Source organism: Malania oleifera, chromosome 12, assembly GCF_029873635.1.
Source record: "Malania oleifera isolate guangnan ecotype guangnan chromosome 12, ASM2987363v1, whole genome shotgun sequence".
In the NCBI taxonomy this organism is placed as follows: domain Eukaryota; kingdom Viridiplantae; phylum Streptophyta; class Magnoliopsida; order Santalales; family Ximeniaceae; genus Malania; species Malania oleifera.
In genome coordinates this window covers 72,639,508-72,658,376 of record NC_080428.1, presented here as the reverse complement: position 1 = coordinate 72,658,376, position 18,869 = coordinate 72,639,508, and the positions used below count along the sequence as shown (strand labels likewise).

Below are 18,869 nucleotides of genomic sequence, written 5' to 3'. Positions count from 1 at the left end.
TTACAGCCATGAGCCACCATCGTGGACTCTCCGTTCAGCTCAACCTAAACAAAGCCAGCGAAACACGGCGTAGAGGCTCCGCCAGCCAGCAACTCCCACGCGTCTTCTTCCCCACTCAAAACCCCGACAGTCACCACACTCACTGTCGGCATCAGATCTGCACTCCCCCCCCCCCCCCCCCACCGCCACTGCCCCATCGCCACCGCCACCACAAGATCTCTCTCTCTCTCTCTCTGATTCTTTCGAAGCACTTCTAAGTTCTTCATCGTCTATTTGAAGCAAAAATCCATGGAGTCGGAGCAGCGCCGCAGGCGAAAGCGCCCCCTGAAGTCGCACGCGCAATTCCAGTTCTCGGTAAGGTCTCTTTTCTTCTGCTTCTTGTTCCTCGCTCTTATCTTTTTCGTGTCGGATCGGTTGCGAATTGGATCGGCGGCGCTACGCCCGGTACTGATCGTTCCCAGTTTGTCGCTGTTGTCGTCTTCCGCGAGTAGCTCGGTTCGAGATTTATACGATAGTAGATCGTTGCAGTTGAGAATTGAAGATCGGGTGTTGTTTCCTGATCACGTGTTGTTGTTGGTGTCGAGTGGGAAGCAGGGGAGTGACGGATTGGACTGTGTTTACCGCAAATTGTTGAATGCTTCTGAAGAAATTTTTAGGGATCCAGAGTTTGTTCGGCGACCTGTGTTATCGGCGGATGAGTATGACGCGCACAGGAGGATTGTCAGGTGTCCGCTCCCGCCTCGGACTTACTCTGCTGCCGTTAATTTGCAGAGTGGGAGGAAGGAAGACGATGGGGTGGAGGATAAGTTGTCGCAGATCAACCAGACGGTTCATTCGTGGGAGACGGTGGCGTATGCGGCCGCATTGGATGGGAACACGGCGGTTGTGTTCGCAAAGGGACTTAATCTCAGACCGGGTAGATTTTCCAATCCGGCGCAGTTCATTTGCCAGTTCGGGTTGGGAAATTGGGAAGGAGACGGAAGATTTGCTCTCACCACCAGGGCAATTACAGCGGCTCAGGAAGTGATTAGGTGCTCGCTGCCGCGCAGCATTCAGATGAACCCGAAGAAGGCCGAAGGAATTAGAGTCAGCATTGGTGTGGCCTCCCATGTCAATGGCAGGACCAATGCTAGAACCGCTGTTTACCGGTCCCTGCCTTCTGTTGCTAAGATGTTCAATGCAGGAAAAATTGAGAAGAATCACAAAAATTATGAGCTTTGTGTGTGCACCATGGTGTGGAACCAAGCTGATAACCTTCAAGAGTGGATTATGTACCACGCTTGGCTTGGAGTCGAACGTTGGTTCATATACGACAACAACAGTGATGATGGTATTAAGGAAGTTATTGAAGAGCTTGAAATGGAAGGCTACAATGTGAGCAGGCATACCTGGCCATGGATCAAAACACAAGAAGCTGGTTTTTCACACTGTGCCCTGAGAGCAAGAAGTGAGTGCAACTGGGTGGGATTCATGGATGTCGACGAGTTCTTTTACTTCCCTTTTCCAACGCCCCATCGCCATGGATCAATACGACTTGGTTTCCCAGGTCAAAATTCACTTCAAACCCTTGTTGCAAATTTCTCGTCTTCAACAATTGCAGAGATCAGAACAGCTTGCCATAGCTTTGGGCCATCTGGGTTGAGCAAACTCCCTCCACAGGGTGTTACCGTAGGGTACACTTGCCGGCTCCAGAGTCCTGAGCGTCATAAATCTATCATTCGCCCTGATGCCCTCGACGGCACCCTCCTCAATGTGGTGCACCACTTTCGGCTGAGGAAGGGATTCAGGTACCTGAATCTGCCGCAGAGCACGGCTGTGATAAACCACTACAAGTACCAGGTCTGGGAGGTTTTTAGGGCCAAGTTCTTCAGAAGAGTGGCTACCTATGTGGCTGACTGGCAAGAGAACCAGAATGAAGGATCCAGGGATAGGGCTCCAGGGCTGGGAACAGAAGCCATTGAACCACCCAATTGGCAGCTGCAGTTCTGTGAGGTCTGGGACACCGGTCTGAGGGACTTTGTGTTGGCGAACTTGGCCAATCCTGCAACTGAGTTGCTGCCCTGGGAGAAGCCTCTTCAGCAACAATTCAGCTAGTAGCACTCATAGCTGCCTGCCTGCCTGCCTGCCCATGTACAACAGATTTGATTATACAAACATTCTTTCTTTTTTTTCACCTTTCTGTATCTGAGTTATTCATCTTTTTTCTTCTTCTTGTAGACATACAACCAGAAGAAACCACAGATTAATAGTAGGGATCTTATGATTTCTAATTTGTGACAATTTCACATGATTATTTCTCTTAGGATTATGAAATGAACTCTTGAGTTGTTTTCAGTTTTCTTCATTTGCACCAGACTTGAAAGTACTTCAATTCTTTAGCATGTGTATGGGTTGTAAAGATGATATGAACTTCAATTTTCTAAGCAGCTGACCTTCATGCATTTGCTTGTGGAATAATAAGCGCTTTTTACAATTTACATTAGGTTAATAGAGCTCAAATGGCACAGGGTTCCAAAATTTACAGAAGAAAGCTGATTCTTAATGCAATAACATTTATAATGCCAGTATTTTGGCTGGCATCAATGCCAGGTCCTGTTTCCCCAAAGAATTGGTTCCATCTATTAAGAAAATTGTTGAAACGAGTGAATATACTTCAAGTGTTACATTTTTTAGGTCAATATGAGATTTCGATGTTGCAGTAAAAATCCGCAGCATTCACATAATCTTGAGAGTCTAGGTTCACAGTTTAGTGCAATTTCTTCAGTGTCAAAGTATCACTTACTGGAAGACCTAGAAAGGAATCAAGCATGAAATCTTGAACTGATGAAAAACATTTAAATGAATTCACAAACGCTAAACAGAAACAAGGACCAGAAATCAAGAATAAAATATCAAAGCACAAACAGAAGATATGATATAGAAACACAGATGCTACTTATCATGTCAATTTTAAAATTCCAATACAGTGAAACTCAAGATGTGCTTTAGTGCACATCAAAAGGTTTTCAAAAAACATAAGGAACTGAAAATAGCATGAATTAAACCCCATGCTTGTCTACTGAAATGGAGGAGCAGGATCCATGTTGGTCACTGCAAATGATTGATGGCCCAGTAATGCTAAGCTAACTCACTTTTTCAAATAGATTAAAGATATTGATTTGAATGCACCTGAAATTTTGTTTCTCTTTCATTCTGTTCCAAGTTCATTTCGGTTTAATTTTGTGATGCACACCAGATTGATGAAAAGGATTGACAACCAACCCCACATTCTTGAAATAGGATTGGCAAGAGTACAGACAAATTTTTTTCCCTTATACTTTCAAGGAATCACTGTGAAATTTTTTTATTCCATTTTTTGAGGTAATTTTCTTCTCATGGCTAATCAAGCAGAGGAACAAGGACAAGACTTGATGAACATTGGGCACAATAATCTTTTACCAACAGAGGGTAAATTTTCAAATATAAATGAAAAGATGATGTGTCGGTATCATGATTTTGATACAATACCATTGGCTCACTACAAATATGAAGGGCAACACTTACATGAAAAAAAAAAAAAATTCTTATTACTGGTGTCCAAAATGCCTACTATGTATACAAAGAATTTGCACCTAAAATGTATGTAGTCATTTGAAAATATGAGGATAAAATATGAGTGCCAAAATATATAAAAATAAAGCTTACCTTGATTAAGGGCCTCCACAAATGTCGTGAACAGAAAAAGGAAAAAAAAAATATTTAGTTAATTCAGGCATTTTGATCAATTTCAAACTCTATCCTGCACTGATGACAAATTTTGAAAGTGAGGCATCCAACTTCTCTCCAATTAATGTTATCCATGCCTGCAAATGAGGGGAAAAAGAAAAAAGGATGGATATGACCATTATTATATTTGAGGATTCAACTCCTAAAACACTAAAACAGATTCCAAGATGCACTGCTAATTGTACTACATATCAAATCAAGGATTGGTTACCGCAAGTGGGTTAAGTTAGATAACTATTGCATGTATCACGGACAAAAAAGTGGGACCTCAAATTTTTCATTGTAAACCTTTCATTTTTGAACCACTTTGTGAAACACATAAGAATGGCTCATAGTTACTAGCAAATGCTAACACCCTAACAAACCACATAATGGTAAGAACGTTCCAAAACATGGTACATTCTCATTCCAGAACACTAAATCTTAATCCAAAGTTTTAATTCAATATTTTTCTTATAATATATATTTTTTATTAATTACAAGTGAGAAATCATTACATTTTAATTCTATTTTCTGTCATTATTATCTATTTTGCAACAGATTTAGGAGCATCAACATCCTCTCCAAAATATGCAAGTGCCAGCATATTTTTTTTCACCAATACATCTATTTAAGTATACCCCTAACCATTCCACCTTTTATAGCAAGCATAATACTGCAATCCTGTACCCGTTCCACGAACCAGAACATTCCACGTTTTAGGCAACATTGGATTGGCTTAAACACTAAGCAAATGATGCAAGCAAGGATTGCAAGATAGGACAACGAACAGGAATACCATTTCATGTACTTATTCAGAAAGTTTCCAATCAAACTCCAGAGGAAGAAAAGGGGGAAAGGTGTGCATTCGTAATATAGGAAATGGGGATTTCAAAATAACCATGAATTCCAGGTCTACCTCTGTCAGAATTACCTCACAATGTTGCGTGTTTGCCTATCAAGGTTAAAGATCTAATAGAACAATCTAAGTGTAGCTGGAGTATGGGGGTTATCAATCAGGTTCTTCGTGAAGACATTAGGGAAGTGGTTTGCAAATTTTCAGTTCCACTGGCAGCTAATCAAGTGCAATGGGTATGGGGTCTGGACTCTAGCAAAAAGGGATCTTTTCCAGTAAAATATGCTCACCATTATCTGTTTAGCCTTAAACATCAAAATAATTGGCAATTCAGTAATAACCTAGCCACGGATTTGAAAAATAAATGGCTGAAAAGAGTTTTGAAATTGAATGGTATGCCACTTAGTTTTTAATAGAGGAATATGAGACCCATAGCGCATTATCAATGAGATTAATATTTTTCTTGAGTGTCTCAAATGCAGGAACAGCAGGAGTTCTTAATGCTTAAAAAACAGGAGTTTAATCAATCTAAAACAGGATTGGAGTGCTTTGATCTTTCAGGCTTTGACTCTATTACTTATTGTGATGCAGCCTTTATATCTAAGACTTCTGGTACAGCAGCTGCTGCAGTACTTGTTTTTAGGAGTAGGGACAATGATATTCTGGCACTTAAGGCTCAAAGACTCAGGCTTCCTTGGCTCACCAGGCAGAAGCATTAAAGATCAGAGAAGCACTAAAAGGTTTGAAGGATAAATCAAGTAGGATTTGGTTTTATCCAACGCTAAGGGAGTCACTGATAATATCAACCAAAAGGAATGCTTGTTCTGGGAATCGAGATCAGTGTTGGAGGATATTTGGTTAATCAAGGAGAGTTTTTTTTCCTTTTTTTTTTTTTGTATTTATTGACAAGGATCATAATTCCTTGGCGCATTATGTTGGTAAACGCGCCTTGGGTGCACCTTGAAGTTTGTTAAATATCCTCCTTTCTCTTTACTGGCATGTAAGCAGGGGTGTGCACAATTCGGTGCAAACTGAATTACCCGAAATAACCGACCAAATTCGGTTGGCTTGGTTCAGTTTTAATTTTGGGTAAAATCGGTCTTTCGATTTTTTCGGTACGGTTATGGGTAAATTAAATTTCAGTCAACCGATTTAACCGAATTATATAATTAATTAATAATTAAATATAAATTATATATACTGTTTAATACTTTAACCCGGCTAACTTAACCGATTACCTGCCTACCCGGTATCTCTTCCACACTTTGCCTTTGAGATTTTAGGAATTAGGGTTCCCATTCTAAGTTTCCACCCTCCAGCATACATCGAGTCTTCGAGATTTCGAGCCTCCAAGCCCTCCACCTTCCAGCATCCAGCCATCCAGTGAGCCCCCACGCCAGTCACCGACCAGCCAGCCTTGGTCCTCTAGCGAGTCAACGACCATGTCAACCAGCCAATCTCTGACCCTTGAGGACCAGGTAATAGGTTCGCACTTCATAATTTGCAATGCGCACTCTGTTAGTCCGGTTGTGCTCACCCCTACTCCAAATCCAAACTTCCATCCCACTATTCAACTAATTGGCTTCAAGATCGAGAGTAGAGAGTTTTTCAAAAGTTAGTCGCCTCGCTTTTGGCCCTTGCCATCGCCCTTGCCCTCGCCATGTCGTTGCCCTAGCCCTCACCGTGACCTTCGCCCTAGCCCTAGCCCTCGCTGTGGTCGTCACCTCTCAAAGTCTCAAGTTGTTATCAGAGTCTCAAGTTGTTACTAAGTCATTAGATTTGAGATTTATGCCATTTCTGCATTCTGTACAATTAATAACCTAAGAACTGTTAGATGTGATATGTGAATTTTGTGCTGATCTTTTGTTTCTAGATACTAATATTTGTTATCCTAGTTCGATGAAAATTTTCAAGTATATTTTAGTAGAGTTTTGACTTCTATGTGATTCGTGTGAACACTAGTTGTTGTTTAGTAGCTGCACTAAATCTAATGACAAAGAAGAGTGCTGTGAATTGTGATAATCTAGAGAATTTCCAGTACATCAAGGGTTTGTTTTAAATTCTTCCCTTCTTTGTGTAGTTATGGATGAGTTCAGAAAGCATATCAAAAATGAGGTTTTGTGGTGTGTGTTGTTTGCTTGGGGATGATAATGTGATGATAGATTAACTTGATACAGGGTAGAATTCAAGATGGAATTATGGATTGAAGCTTTGGAATCTAGAGGATTTAAAATAAGTGGGAATAAGACATTATATGAAATGCAGCTCTAGTAATTCAAGGCAAAAAAATTCAACTATTCAAGTCATAAATTTGACGTAAAGGCAAAGGAATTTTGTTTGCTACATGGTTGTTTGTTAAAGATAATATTATATAGCATCCATAGTGATTGTACTTTGCACTCTTCTTTGTCATTAGATTTAGTGCAGCTAAGTCAATTTGAATTTGAATTTGTTTTAACACATTTGAGAGTTCTTATTTATGATTGCAGTTTACTTTTTTTTTTTAGATATTAAAGGAAAAATAAGTAATGAGCACATGCCTATGGGGGTGGAGGTGTTGGAGGATGCAAACACTATGCAAGGGGCTTCCCAACCTCAACCTTCAAATCCAAGCATGACATGTGAGAGTGGTACTAATCATCCCATTGAATCTAATCAAAAAACGAGGAAGAGAATGAGACCAAGATCTAAAGTGTGGGATCACTTCACTAAATTTGTGACCGAGTCCGATGAAACTAAGGGTAAGTGTCATTATTGTCATATTGATTACCATGCTGATCCTAAAAAGAATGGTACAGGCACACTTAGATATCATATGGTTAGATGTCCACAAAATCCATATTTTGAAGAAACAAAACAGACAATTAAATTATCAACCAGCCTCAAAAAATGTCCAAGGCTCAAAGGCAACTCTTACAAATTGAAAGTTTGACCAAGAAGTAATTTGAAAGACATTATCTTATATGGTTATTGTTGATGAATTTCCATTTAAATTTGTAGAGAACATGGGGTTCAAACATCTTATGAAAGTTGCATGCCCTTGTTTTTGAATTCCATCAAGATGGACAATTTCTAGGGATTGTTATGACCTTTACATGGAAGAGAGGTTGAAGTTGAAAAAGTTTTTGAAAACCTCCCCTCAAAGGGTGGGTTAGTTTCACCATTGACACGTGGACTTCCTTGCAAAAGGTGAATTATATATGTTTGACTGCACACTTCATGGATGATGATTGGAAATTAAACAAAAGGATCCTTAACTTTTGTCCAATTTTCAGTCATAGAGGTGACAAGATAGGAATGGCTATTGAGAGGTGTTTGCTTGACTGGGGAGTTGACAATGTGTTTACTCTTGATAGTAGATAACGCAAGTTCAAATGACGGTGCAATTGTCTAAATAAAAAAAAAATTTTCAAATTGGAGAAAGGAAATTCTAGGGGGTGAATTCATTCACATGAAATGCACTGCACATATAATTAACCAAGTCATGCAATATGGTTTGAAAGAAATGGAGGATTCAGTTGCACGTGTTAAGGACGCAGTCAGATATGTTAGGCATTCACCGACTAGGTTGAAAAATTTCAAGCGTTGCGCAAAAATAGAAAAAGTAGATTACAAAAAGATGTAATGCCTAGATGTTAGTACTCGCCACTCGGTAAAATTCTACTTATATGATGCTAGACACAGCTAAAAGATATGAAATAGATTTTGATAGGTTTAGCGATTGTCGCCACATCCAAGAGCGAGGGTCCCCGGAAAGCCGAGGAATAATGATTTTGGAAATTTGATGAAGTCACCACTAACCTATTATTTACCTAGGTGCGGTTAGAACACCTAATTACTTCTCATTTTATTGGTCACTAGACTATACCTAAGCCAAAGAACCAGTAGTCTCGGTTTGCTTTTACCAAAATCGGGATCGAGAGTTTACTTATGCGATGGGAAGGTATTCGCACCCCCTACACAACCGTTTGATGAACGGTACCTAATTAATTATGAATTATCCTTAAATTGAATTTAATAACCTTTAATTAACTCTTTTTAAAATAAACAAACAAATAAATAAACAAAATTAACAGGAGATTGAAAATCTCAATGTGATTTAGGAATGTCTAATAAGACCTCCAAACGAAGGGATCTTGTTAGATAAACCTCCCTCAAAACTAATACAGGTGAGGTATAAAATACCTCATTGCCCTTTTTTTAAATCATAGGGACACAAGCAAAAAAAAAAATTAGGGTAAAAACGTCAAATTAAAGGCAAGAGCGTCTTTAAAAACATCCCCAGATCTTTCAAAATTTTTGCAGAAATTTTCTAGGATTTTTCAACAATTTTATAAAATTTTTTAGGATTTTTAACGACTTTTCTACATTTTTTTCCGACTTGAAACAGTCCAAAAATATTTTTTTTTTCTATTTTTATGACCTTCAAAATATTTTTCCTAATTTTCCTCAATTTTTCATATTTTTTATTATTTTTTCATTTTTTCTCAATTAAAAATTTAATTAATAAAACAAATAAATAATTGGAAAAAAAATTTAAATAGATTGATTCGACCGGTCTAAATTGGGTCGACCGGTTCAGGAAGTAAGGGTCACGTGTCAATCCCGAGTGGTGCCACGTGACTAGAATTTTTATTCTTTTTTTTTTTTTATCTTTTTCTTTTTACTGTAATAGGATGACGTAAGCATGACGTCATCCTGCCACGTGGCATTTTCTGAGTGGCTCTGGATGGATGACAGGAATTGCTAACTTGGCAGCAATCCAACCGTTCAGAGAAAACACAAATCTAACAGTTGGGGTTGTGACAAGTGTCGTCGCAGGGCGGTGACACATGTCTCACTTTGTTTTTTTTTTTATATATCTTCTGCCAAAGCGTGACGTCAACATGACATCACCCAGCCACGTGACAAATACCGCGTGGCCCTGGGGGAATGACAGGGATTGCTGAAGTGGTGGCGATCCCGCTGTACAAAGAAACATAGATTGGACGGTCCAAATGAGGCCACGTCTCTCGAAAGAACTTGGACCTGAATACATGGTTCGAAATCGCGGTCGCGGGTGTCGCGGGTCGTGGGAGACGCGGGTGTTACGTAACGGGAAGCGGGCGTAACGGTCGTGAATTTTTTTCACGCATGCATAACCATGCCAAAATTAAAAAATAAGCATGAAATCCATTAATACATGATTTTTAATGAATTTTGAAGGCTTTCATTCAACCTACAAATGCTTTTTAATAGGCATTATGATTTTTATATTAATTTTAGTGCGCTGTTTACAAAAAAAAGCATATTTTTTTATAGTTTACATTACTTTAATGAGTAAAAAGATGTAAAAATGTAAGAATCAATTAATTAAAGTCATAAAGTTACTAAAAATGAATCAATACTCAATAGACTTAATACTCAATATACACATTACACATACATGAATTTAAAAAGTGATTAATATCAAATATCAATAAATAGTTGAAAATACATGAATACAATATTACAAATTTATAACATAACACATGTCACCACCAAAAAGAATGACGTGGAGGGTCTTCATAATTTGCATCTGTATCTTGAGATTGGGATGGGAAATTATCTCCCCATCCTTGTGGAAATACATAGTTGAATGAACAAAAGTTTGAGTCATTTTGTTGTTGCTCTTGAAAATGTACTGGTGATGAAAATTCTCCTGAATAATGTCTATAAGTTGGGGCAGGGGCTGGCTCTGGGTAGTGTGTAGAAGAAGACTCACTAGATCCTGAGATTCCTGATCCACTGGGATAAAAATGTGAGTCACGAGATGCATAATGTGGATATGCTGGATGAGATCCATATGATTGTGATGATGAACCATCTAAACCAAAGTCGCCAAAACTACGAACCACACCATATGAATCTTCAGTAGAATCGCTAGGGTCACCACGAGCACTCCTTCTCATGGGTTGTGAAGATTGGTTCCCTGGAGGAATACCCAAGTCATAATTTTCAGGTATGTCATGTAGTCCATAAAGATCAGAAGGATATATATCCCTTCCAAATGATGTCCTTGTATCATATCCATAATTATATTCTACACCGCCGCCTCCACCACCACCACTGCCACCCCCCCAACCCCAGCTCCAGCACCACTATTACCATCATCATCACTTGGTGGGCTCAAACCAAGATTGTCATCACTTTGTGTACGTTCAGGGCTTGAACTTGAATCATCATGCGCGTTTATTGGTGGTTGATCACCTCCTTCTGTAGTACCACCAACCTCTTCATTTAACCAATTTGAATTGTCCTGACCGTCGAGTAGTGGTGTCTCTCTCTCCTCTAACCATTGACTTAAATGATCATCTTCTTTGAAAATGTAGTCCAAATTGATAGGATTGAAACCCTCTTCAATTTCTCGTTGGCTTCTTCTCATTGTACGTCTTAACTTTAACCTCATGTTGTAATGTACGAAAACAAGTTTTTGTAGTCTCATGTACTTTAATCTATTTCTTGTTTTCGTATGGATGAGGCTAAAGGTGCTCCAATTACGCTCACAGTTCGAAGCTGATGTGGTCTAGCTAAGAACTCTAATTGCTATTCTTTGGAGCTCAGGAGCACACAAGCCATAATGAATCCACCATTCAACTGCATGAATAATTAAAAAGAGTTTTATGTTAGTATAGCGTATTTCAAAAGTCAAATTTGAACACAAAGAGAGAAAATAGAGTAATTCTCCATTATTTAGCTATATAGTCATATTTACCAGGATTTGTTTGTTTCACTGCCCTTTGAGCCAACGGGGTTCCAAAAGTCTCCTGCCTATCTCGATATAGCAACAACTAAAAAAGGATGATTGTGAAATATAATTAATTAATTAGATGTATTAATAATTATTCTTGAAAATATTACAGAATACTAGAACAATTCATTATTCAATTTAATGGAACCAATACTTACTTGATTAATAGTCCGAATTTGAGTATCTATATCGGGTACCAACTTGGTTATCACTTTTTTAACTCCATCCATGACTTCTCTAGCAACTTCAGGAGAGGGTGGGGCACCATAAAGAAATTGTGGGTTCAAAAAATACCTTACAATTAAATTTAGAAACATATTAATCAATAGTTTTCTAATGCAACTATGCATAATTTAAAAGTTAAAATAATAAGAAATTGTATTTGATTTACACTTACCAGTAGCGTGAAATCTTGGTGCAACTGAAAACTCCACCGGTTGTCAATAATTTTCCAATAGTCTTTGTAAAACCGGCAATCTTTTTGAATGGCCAACTTCGCCCTATCAATTGTCTCGTATATGAAGCCCATGGTTGGTTTTTCATCACCATCAATCAATTTAAGAACTTTCACCAAGGGTTCTTGCACTTTAATTATATCAGAGGCCTTTTGTCAAAACTCTTTGCCTAAGATAATTTTCTTTGAATCATATGCTGGACCTGATTTTGCCATTTCAAACCTTAAGTTTTTCCAAGCATCAGATGTAAGCATTTCCCTTAGTACTTGTTTATGCCTGACAATAGTCTCCAAAGCAATGAAATTTGTGGCAAATCGAGTGATGGCAGGGCGAAGTAACTCTATTATTTGTGAATTTCTTCATGAAATTCACTGTCCATGTGTGGTTGTAAATAAATGAGGTTATTGTTCTTGCATCTTCTAAGACTTTCTTCGCGTTACTTTTCTTACCAATATCTTCAAAAATAAGGTCTATGCAATGAGCTGCACATGCTGTCCAATAGAGATTGGGCCTCTTCTGCATTAATAATTTTCCTCCTGCCTTCATTGCAGCTTTATTATCAGTCACTACTTGGACAACATTCTCTTCTCCAATTTCTTCAACCACTTCATCCATTAATCTGAAATGAAATTATAGATTCAATAATTACTACTATTTAATTAAAAACATGCAAGTCCATAATACTATTTACATATACAATTAAAATTAGGAAATTACCTGAAATAATATTCAGCTGTTCTGCTTGGCACATCAGAGGCATCAACTGATTTATGAAACACGGTGCCTCTATCACAATAAACTAAAAAGTTTATAATGTGTTTTCTAGTTGGTCCTGACCAACCATCACACATAAGTGTTACACCTCTTTCCTTCCAAATTCCAGCAAAAGAAGCTATATAATTTTTCATTTCTTGATACTCTTGCTCCAAATAAATTTCAGATATCTCATAGGGTGATGGACCTTTCACCCCTTGTCCAACCTCTGCAGCAATATCAAGCATAGGCTACATAAATGGAGAGTCAGCTACATTCGCTGGAATCCGATTATAAATTAGGAATTTTCCAACCGCCTTTCGTAATTTACTCCTTAAACCTTTCAGTAACTTTGTGTTGAGTTTTGGTTGTTTCGCACTCTTGCTTCTTTCTAAAATAGGATCCATTGCCTTTAGTCTAGCTTCAGGGGCATCAGGATTGATCAATTGTCGTCTACTACCTCCAACTTCTCGACCACTATAAGATCGAGCTCCTGCTCTATTGAAACCACTGGTAGCACCACTGCCAGAGCCACCTCCCTTTTCATAAATATTACCCCTTCCAGTTGTTCTTGCTCGAAATCTTTGTCTCTCTTCCCATTGTTGTTGTGATCGCATGCTTTCTTGTCGAGCAAATCTCATACTTTCTTCTTCCAAGTCTTCTTCATCGCTCAAATTCTCAAAATCTCCTCTAATTTGGGCTTCTGCTTCTTCTTGCCTTTTTTGTTTATCTCTTTTCTTCTCAGCATACTGTTGTAAATGTTTCATCATTTGTTCTCTTACTTGTGTGGTCACATTTAAGCATCCAGCTACTTGACCCTTTTTATGTGCCAAGTGTTGTTTCAAGCGTGTAATGCCCCCTTTGATTATCTTCCCACATAACTTACACATAATAACATGTCTATTACCGTCTACCGCAGTACCAAAATGCCATCCAATATCCTCACTAGGTAAGTTTTCATTTCCTCTATCACGTGACATATTGATAGACTTAATTTGATGATTTCTACACAAAATATAAAGAAAATACAAAGTTACAACCTTCCTACAATGACAGGAATAATATAATTAGTAATTTAGTAAATATTAAATAATAAGTACTAAATAGTCCTAATTTTAAATACTTATTACGTAAAAATAAAGTATAATATTTGATTAAAAATAATAAGTAATGTTTATTATTTTTATATTTAAATAAACAAAATTATAAAATATTAGATATTTTATTACAAAAAAAATATATTCCTTTATCTTTAAAAAGATATTTTCATTATTTTTTATAGCTTGATTTTATTTTCATTTATAACTATAAGAAATTAACAGGTGAAAAAGATTTTTGCTCTACTTTCATATACATCATAGCATCACAAATAGAGATCCATACATTACAAATTGACTATTTAATTTTTTAAGCATTTTCTCAGTATATGGATTAAAATTAAATATTTCTACAAATTCCAGTAGTAATTAGTAAAAAATTAAATTTATTAATGTATTAACTATTAGGTTAATTTTTTTTTATTAAGTTATTAATTTTTACTTTATTTGATAACTAAAAACAAAAAATAGATGTAAACATTTATTTTACCTAATTTTAAATTTAAGGTTAAAATGATGTTTTAAAACTTAAAAAATATTAATAAACAGGGTCACCCTACTCAAGAAATGGCAAGTAAATACACATGTAACATAAAATGGGTGACAGATGTTATTTAATTTTTTTTTCTTTTATAATATGAATATTATTTAATATTTTTTCAATAGATGGGAGTGAATATGATATCTTCTTTATCAAAATGACCACTTTATCCAGCTGGCATAAATAGTATGTTAGCCAATTGGTGCCATGAATTAATTTTATTTCTATAAGTTTGGCAAATCCTAAGACTAAATATTATAATAATTGTGCAGAGTATTCCTTGGAATTCTTTAAGAATGGTGAAAAATAGAGCTCAATTAAACCTAGATAATATAAAATGCCATCACATGGATGTCTTGTGTACATACATTATTTTAATGCTTTGTTTAGATGGTGAATGCAGTAGTGGATTATTGATATTCAAATATTATTATAAAAAAGGCTTCAATTATTATTGGTAAATATTAACTATTTACTAACCTTAAAAAATATTAATTATATAATATTAATAATTGCTTGCTATGTCATGGAATTAATTTTCATAATTATCTTTCAAAAAATATAATACAATTAAAATATTATAAATTAAGAAAATTTTATTTTACATAATTATTAATGATTTCTAATTTTTTACTCTATTAAATTACTTTTTTTTTTAATTCAATTTAACAAACCTATTTTACAACAAAATATAATTTAAAAAAATAAACAGAATGAAAAGTGCTGTGGTACAACAAAATATAATTTAAAAAAAAAAAAACATAATGAAAAGTGTTGTGGGTGTTAGAGTGTCTCATACGCTGAGGCCTGGTAGTCGAGTCAAACCGAGAGAGGGGAGGGATTCGAGGGAACTCGGAGGAGCCTCGAAAGAGCGAAGGACAAAGCGGCGATGACTCCAAGCTCCAAGCCTCCGAAGCTGAAATCGAGAGGCTGGCTGGTGGCGACTGCGACGACTGGCGGAGCTGCTGCAAACCTGTCGCCGTCACCGGTGACTCGCCAAGTTGCTGGAAGCCTGGAACTGCAAGTCTGCAATTCTGAGTCCTGGAAGGCTGCGAAGTGCGAAGATGAGTAGATCTGCTTAGTAGCCTCGGTGTGCTCACTCTCAGGCTTCGAAGCCTTCTTATTGCCGAAGGCCAACAAATTTTCAAGGTCAGTTTGTAACTTTCCATTTTACCCTTTAAATGGCAGATGGGTGTGGGGACTAGGGAGAGGGGGAAAGCAGCGTTGCTGCCTGCTGCCTGCAGCAGAAAGCCTTCAGCGAATCTGTGACCTGTCGGCCATGTAACGGTCCGTAACGGACGTTACGACGTGTAACGTTGGAGTATCGGCCGTTACGTGCCATTACGCCTCCGTAACGGCTGTTACGGCCGTGAATTTTTTCCGAACCGCATTATCGGCTTGTATCGGTTTCGGGCCCTCCGATTTTCGTTACATATCGACCGTTACGCTACGTAACGGCCGTTATTTAAAACCATGCCTGAATGAGCCACGTGTCACCGTGCGGTGGTGCCACGTGGCCCACTAACCCCTCATATAAAACCATTTTTTTCTCTCTCCTCTCTCATTTTCTTCGAATTGTTCTCTCTCTCTTCTCTCTCTCTTCTCTCTCCTCCCCCAAATCCTATGCCCCACCCAGCCTCCGTCCTTCTTCCCCGTTCTTCTCCCAACACTTCCCCTTGCGTCCCTTCTTCACTCCTTTCCGTTTCCCCCACACTTCCCTCCACTCCCCCTCCCACCCCCCATCACAGCCCCTCCAGACACTCTCTGTTCACTCTTGATCTACCCCTCTCTATTTCCTTCCAAACCTCCCCCCCCCTCTCTCTCCCCAATCTCGTGCGTATCTCTCCTACACCACTTTTTTTTCCCGTCACTACTTTACTCTTCTACCCTGACCCCTTTTTTCTCTTCATCGTTGTATTCTCCTCTTTGCTCCCTTTTATCCCTTATTTTCACCTTAACAATCCGCTCTCACACACCTCCCCTTATTTATCTTCCCATCGCCCTACCCTCCCCTTCTCCCTTGCATTCACCCATATTTTCCCTTCCCAGTCTCGTTACCCCCTTTCTTTCACTATTCTCCTCCCTCCTTCAATCCCGCTTACTCTTCCCTCTCCTTTCCCTATCCCTTCTCCCTTTTTCCTCCCCCTGCTATTAAATACGTCTTTCGTTCATGCGCTCATTCTCTCCATTCTTCCCCCCTCTCCTCTTTTCACTCCAGGCCTCTTTCCTCCAACATTACACACTTATCTCCTTTCCTCATTCTAATCTCCCTCCCATCTATCTAGCTCCCTCTTCCTGCCCTCTCCGTAGTCCACTTCTCGTTCCGACCTCCCTATATTACTTCTCCTTACTATCCCCCCCTCTTATAACTCTTCGGCCACCTACTTTGATTGCTTCGCCACCTCCTCTCCTCTCTACTATCCTCATCTCTACTCTACCTGCCTCGCCTCTCCGCCGACCTTGCCATCTCCTGCAACCCAACTTCTGGCTTGATCCGTCCCTCTCTGCCCCTCTATTACCCCACCCACTTTTTTCCTTATACGAGCGAATGATTCCAGGCAAACGTCTCTCCCATTTTACCCGCCCTCCTTCGCCCCCCTCGCCTCTCACAACCCCTCATACCCTTTCTCTCATTCCACCCTTTGCTTTCTCAAAATTGGGTCGTATCTTTAATCTTAACTCCGACAGAAGCCCACTTTTTTCTTCACCCCCTATACTATTATCTACTTACACCACCCACTTTCTAGAACCCCAGCCCCCAGACCCCGATTTACTTGCGACTTCCATCCGTGTTGCACCATCGTCAGCCTCTGAGAGTTCACACAGAGTCTCGTTCTACCTCCACCCACTCCTTTTTATCTTCCTAGCCCGGTGCGGCGGGGGTCGGGGGGGGGGGGATTCATGTTCCTAATGACTTCCCCCCCTTACTCTTCTCATCTCCACGCTCCGTTCAGTCGTTAACTCCTCTTCCTTCCTCCCTAGCTCTAACATTTTTCTATGAATCTCCCCCGATCCCCTACTTTTCCTCTGAACTGCCAGGCCCCTCCCGTCCTACGCCAGACTTCATAGACCCGCAATCAAAAGCTTCTCCTCTTTTCCATCCCTTCTTGTCGGAATTGTACGTGCACGTCGTATCCACCACCGCCCGTTTCTCTCCCCATCCTTGCTTCTCCCACCCCTCACATTCAAGTAGATGGCCGCTTTTCTTGGTCCTCTGCCCACCCCCCCTCGGTCCTCACAGACCTAGGCCCACACCGACACCGTTTGTCTTCTAGGGAGGTGTTTCGTGGTCACCCCCTCACTTTGGCTGGACTGCTTCTTTTCTTATTACCTTGTAGTTTATAATACTTTTTTTTCTGCGAAGTGCGAAGATGAGTAGATCTGCTTAGTTAGCTCGTGTGATGCTCACTCTCGGCTCGAAGCTTCTTATGGACCGAAAGGCCAAAAAAATTTCAAGGTCAGTTGTGTAACTTCCATTTTACCCTGGAAATGGCAGATGGGCTGTGGGGAATAGGGGAGGGGGGAAAGCAGCGTTGCTGCATGCCTTGCCTGCAGCAGAAAGCCTTTCAGCGAATCTGTGGACCGTCGGCCATGAACGGTCCGTTAACGGAGTAACTCCTAATCTATACATTCTAACTCAATTTGCTCGCCATAAAGGGGAAAGGGTTTGCCAAACTCTGCCAATTGGTTAGGGGGTTGATTTGTGCCTGGCTAGAGATAAGTTCCCTGGTCCCCTTTTCCTTTTAGCTTATTTGAGTGTGGCTGTTTCAGTTGGATTTTCCGGGGGGCCTGAGCTTGGACCTGTGTCTGGAATTCTTGGTTCAAACCCTGGTTTGGGGTACGAGCTCGGGTTCTAGTTCGATTAGTTGGGCTATAGTTAAGTTAGTTTGGACTCTAGTTGGGTTGGTTCGGGCTCTGGTGAGGTTAGTTTGGGCTCTAGTCAAGTTGGTTCATCCCTAGTTGGGTTGGTCCGAGCTCTGGTTGGGTTGGTTTGGTTATGGTTAGGTGAGTTTGGGCTCTAGTTGGGCTGGTTTGTCTCTAGTTGGGTTGGTTTGGACCCAGTTGGGTTGGTTTGGGCTCTGGTTGGGTTGGTTCGGGCCCCAGTTGGGTTGGTTTGGGCTCTGGTTGGGTTGGTTTGGGCCTTGGCCGATTGATTAGGCTCTAGCCACTACAGGGCTTGATTTTAAAAAATGGGCCTAAGGCCCAGTTTATCGAAAGACATAAGTTTTGAAAAATTGGGCCCTGGGTGCTTTGTTTTGAGAGTTGGGCCCAGGTGATTTTAAGAAATTGGCCCCGAGTGTTGAGTTAAAAAGATGGGCCTGGTCTTTTGGGTTTTAAAAGAATTGGGTCTGGACCTTAAGGTTTTAAAAAAAATGGGCCTTTTATTTTTAAAAGGGGCCCAGGGTCCTTTTTCAAAAATTGGGCCTTTTATTTAAAAAGGGGGCATGGCGGTCTTGGGTCAGGGTTTTTAAGACATGGGCTCGGAGGGCTTCTATTTAAACATGCGCTAGGGCTTCTTTTTTTTTTTTTTTTTTTAACATGGGCTTGGGGGCTTTGAGCAATGTACCCCAAGGTTTATGTCAGAGACGATTCTTCACATCTGGGCTTTGGGCTAGGATGATGAGTTGCATGGCAGGTGCTTCCTTCTATCTCT

The 18,869-nt window shown here is 39.5% G+C and overlaps 1 protein-coding gene across 10 annotated transcripts in view; it reads right to left on the bottom strand.

Annotated features, from left to right (window-relative positions):
* Window positions 1-170: 170 nt before the first annotated feature.
* The window catches only part of LOC131144123 (protein COFACTOR ASSEMBLY OF COMPLEX C SUBUNIT B CCB4, chloroplastic), a 35,416-nt gene continuing 16,717 nt past the window's right edge, over window positions 171-18,869 (bottom strand). For 2 of the 10 annotated variants that reach the window (XM_058092523.1, XM_058092527.1), the window contains exon 8: window positions 171-2,790. In XM_058092523.1, coding sequence (XP_057948506.1) covers window positions 2,779-2,790 — 12 coding nt within the window. In that variant the 3' untranslated portion in view covers window positions 171-2,778. Of the gene's footprint in view, window positions 2,791-3,544; window positions 3,843-18,869 lie in introns of those variants that run through there. The other 8 variants (XM_058092520.1, XM_058092522.1, XR_009133697.1 and 5 more) reach the window with 7 other exon arrangements.